Source organism: Eimeria necatrix, genomic scaffold (genome assembly GCF_000499385.1).
Source record: "Eimeria necatrix Houghton genomic scaffold, Enh_scaff1511, whole genome shotgun sequence".
Classification (NCBI taxonomy): domain Eukaryota; phylum Apicomplexa; class Conoidasida; order Eucoccidiorida; family Eimeriidae; genus Eimeria; species Eimeria necatrix.
The window spans coordinates 333-2,500 of record NW_013652224.1 but is presented as its reverse complement, the minus strand read 5'-3'; the positions used below and the strand labels follow the sequence as shown (position 1 = coordinate 2,500).

Sequence of the window (2,168 nt, the reverse complement as noted above, 5' to 3'; positions counted from 1 at the left end):
TGTTGCTGCTGCTGCTGCTGCTGCTGCTGCTGCTGCTGCTGCGGCTGCGCCGGCGGCAGCGCTGCTCCTTGCCTCAGGCTTCTCTCAGCTTCCTTCAGCAAGCAGCAGCAGCAGCAGCTGCTGCAGCGCACGTCGCAGCAGCAGCATTCGCTGCACCCTCTGCGATGTTGCTGCTTGTCGGGCTTGTTTTTGCTGCTCTCCGAAGCAGCAGCAGCAGCAGCAGCAGCTGCTGCTGCTGCTGCTGCTGCTGATGGGACGGTGGGGAACGTGAGGGCTTCCCAGGCCAAAACATCTGAAACAAAGAAGGGGCCCCACAGTTCTGGCACAAGCCGCCTCATTTGCTGCTGCTGCTGCTGCTGCTGCTGCTGCTGCTGCAGCTGCTTTTCGCTGCTGTCGCTGCTGCTGCGCGCGCCACTGAAAAGCCCTGCAGCTGCTGTAAATGATGGAGTCAGCGGCAGCGATGCAGGAGATGAAAATCCGCTGCTGCTGCTGCTGCTGCTGCTGCTGTCAGCCAACATTCACGCCCTTGAGAAGCGCAGCTGCTGCTGCTGTTGCTGCTGCTGCTGTGGCAGCTTTCGCTGCAGCTGTTGCGGCAGCTGTTGCTTCTGTCACTGCTGCAAATGACAAGAAGGCAAAAAAATGCTTAATCAGAATTAATAAAACAAAAAGTCGGTCTGTTCTCTCTGTTTCGCTCCAGCAGCAGGGTGGGGTCGGTGGTGCTGCTGCAGCCCGGACCAGCAGCAGCAGCACCAACATGCTGCTGCTGCTTCTCGCCATTCCCTTTTTCTCTCATTTTCAGCTCATGAAGCTCCCTTTTGCGTCCTCAGCTGCTTGCGCAAACGCCAAACCCTAAACCCTAGGCCGCACACCCCAAACCCTAAACCCTAAACCCTAAACCCTAAACCCTCATGGTCTGTCCTGCCGATCTGCTGCGCCAGGAAATCGATTGTCTGAGCCGTACATACACCCCGTTTGCTGAGTTCGCCGCAATTCGCGCTCCTGCTGAGGCGGCTCTTCCCGCTGCTGCTGCTGCTGCTGCTGCTGCTGCTGCTGCTGCTGCTGCAACGCCTGGGGATCCGCTGCGCAGCTCTTCGCTTACTGGGCAACAGCAGCAGGAGCGGCAGCAGCCAACGCAGCAGCTGCAGCTGGGGCAACAGCAGCAGCAGCAGCAGCAGCAGCAGCAGCAGCAGCTGTTTCTGTGTGCACTAGGCCACCCCTTGGGCTCTTTGCTGCTCTCCATCAGTTTGCAAATCGACGGGCTTAGAGTAGGATATCTAATCACGTCACTAAGCAGCAGCTGCTGCTGCGCTGCTGTTGCTGCTGCTGCAGCGCTGCTGTTGCTGCTGCTGCAGTGTTGCTGTTGCTGCTGCTGCAGTGCTGCTGCTGCTGCTGCTGCAGTGATGCCGCTTCTGCTGCAGCTGCGAATCCTCAATATGGCTCAGTTCTTGAAGCTAAATTTGCCGCTTTGCTGCTGCTTTCCGCTCTGTCCATCAGTTGCCTGTTGCTGCTGCTGCTGCTGCTGCTGTTGTGCTGCTGCGTCGCCTTGCTGCTGCAGCTGCTGCACCTCGACTGCCTTCCTGGCCAGTCGCCCCAAATTGCCATTAAGGCGCAGCAGCAGCAGCAGCAGCTGCTGCTGCAGCAACAGCAGGGGCTGGGCAAAGACGAAGGGGAAGAGGTGCAACAAAAGCAGCAACAGCAGCAGCAGCAGCAGCAGCAGCAGCAGCAGCGCCTGCAGCAACTGGAGGCGTGGGGTGTACGTACACCCCAGCACCCTGCTGCCATTTTTGAATCCTTCGAAGGTTTGCTGCAGGCTGTTTGCCCCAAAGTGTTTCAGCGCATGCAGCAGGAGCTGCTGCGGCAGCAGCTGCAGCAGCAGCAGGGACAGGACTAGCGCAGCAGCAGCAATTGCTGCTGCTGGTGCTGCTGCAGCGCAGCAGCTTTTCCGCTTCCCGAGCCCTCAGCGTCAGAGCAGCAGCAGCAGCAGCAGCAGCAGCAACAGCAACAATCGCTCCAGCTGCAGCAAGCCCACCCCCACGCGGTGGCCACCTCCACAGCAGCAGCAGCAACAACAGCAACACCAGCAGCAGCAACAGCAGCAACAGCAGCAGCAGCTGCTGCTGCTGCTGCATCTACACTAACAGCAGCAGCATCAGCCCCAGCAGCAGCAA

At 59.4% G+C, this 2,168-nt stretch overlaps 2 protein-coding genes across 2 annotated transcripts in view; one reads left to right on the top strand and one right to left on the bottom strand.

The window, feature by feature from the left end:
- The window catches only part of ENH_00016100 (hypothetical protein, conserved), a gene marked incomplete at both ends in the record, with an annotated part of 911 nt that extends 393 nt beyond the window's left edge, over window positions 1-518 (bottom strand). Inside the window, one exon of the mRNA XM_013579184.1 lies at window positions 1-518. This exon is cut by the window's left edge and continues 259 nt beyond it. Coding sequence (XP_013434638.1) covers window positions 1-518 — 518 coding nt within the window.
- Window positions 519-908: 390 nt separating this feature from the next.
- On the top strand, window positions 909-1,891 carry ENH_00016090 (hypothetical protein, conserved; the record flags this gene model as incomplete). The annotated part of the gene is made up of 2 exons (XM_013579183.1): window positions 909-1,265; window positions 1,556-1,891. The coding sequence occupies 2 exons, from the start codon at window positions 909-911 to the stop codon at window positions 1,889-1,891; spliced, it is 693 nt and encodes a 230-aa protein (XP_013434637.1).
- Window positions 1,892-2,168: the final 277 nt, after the last annotated feature.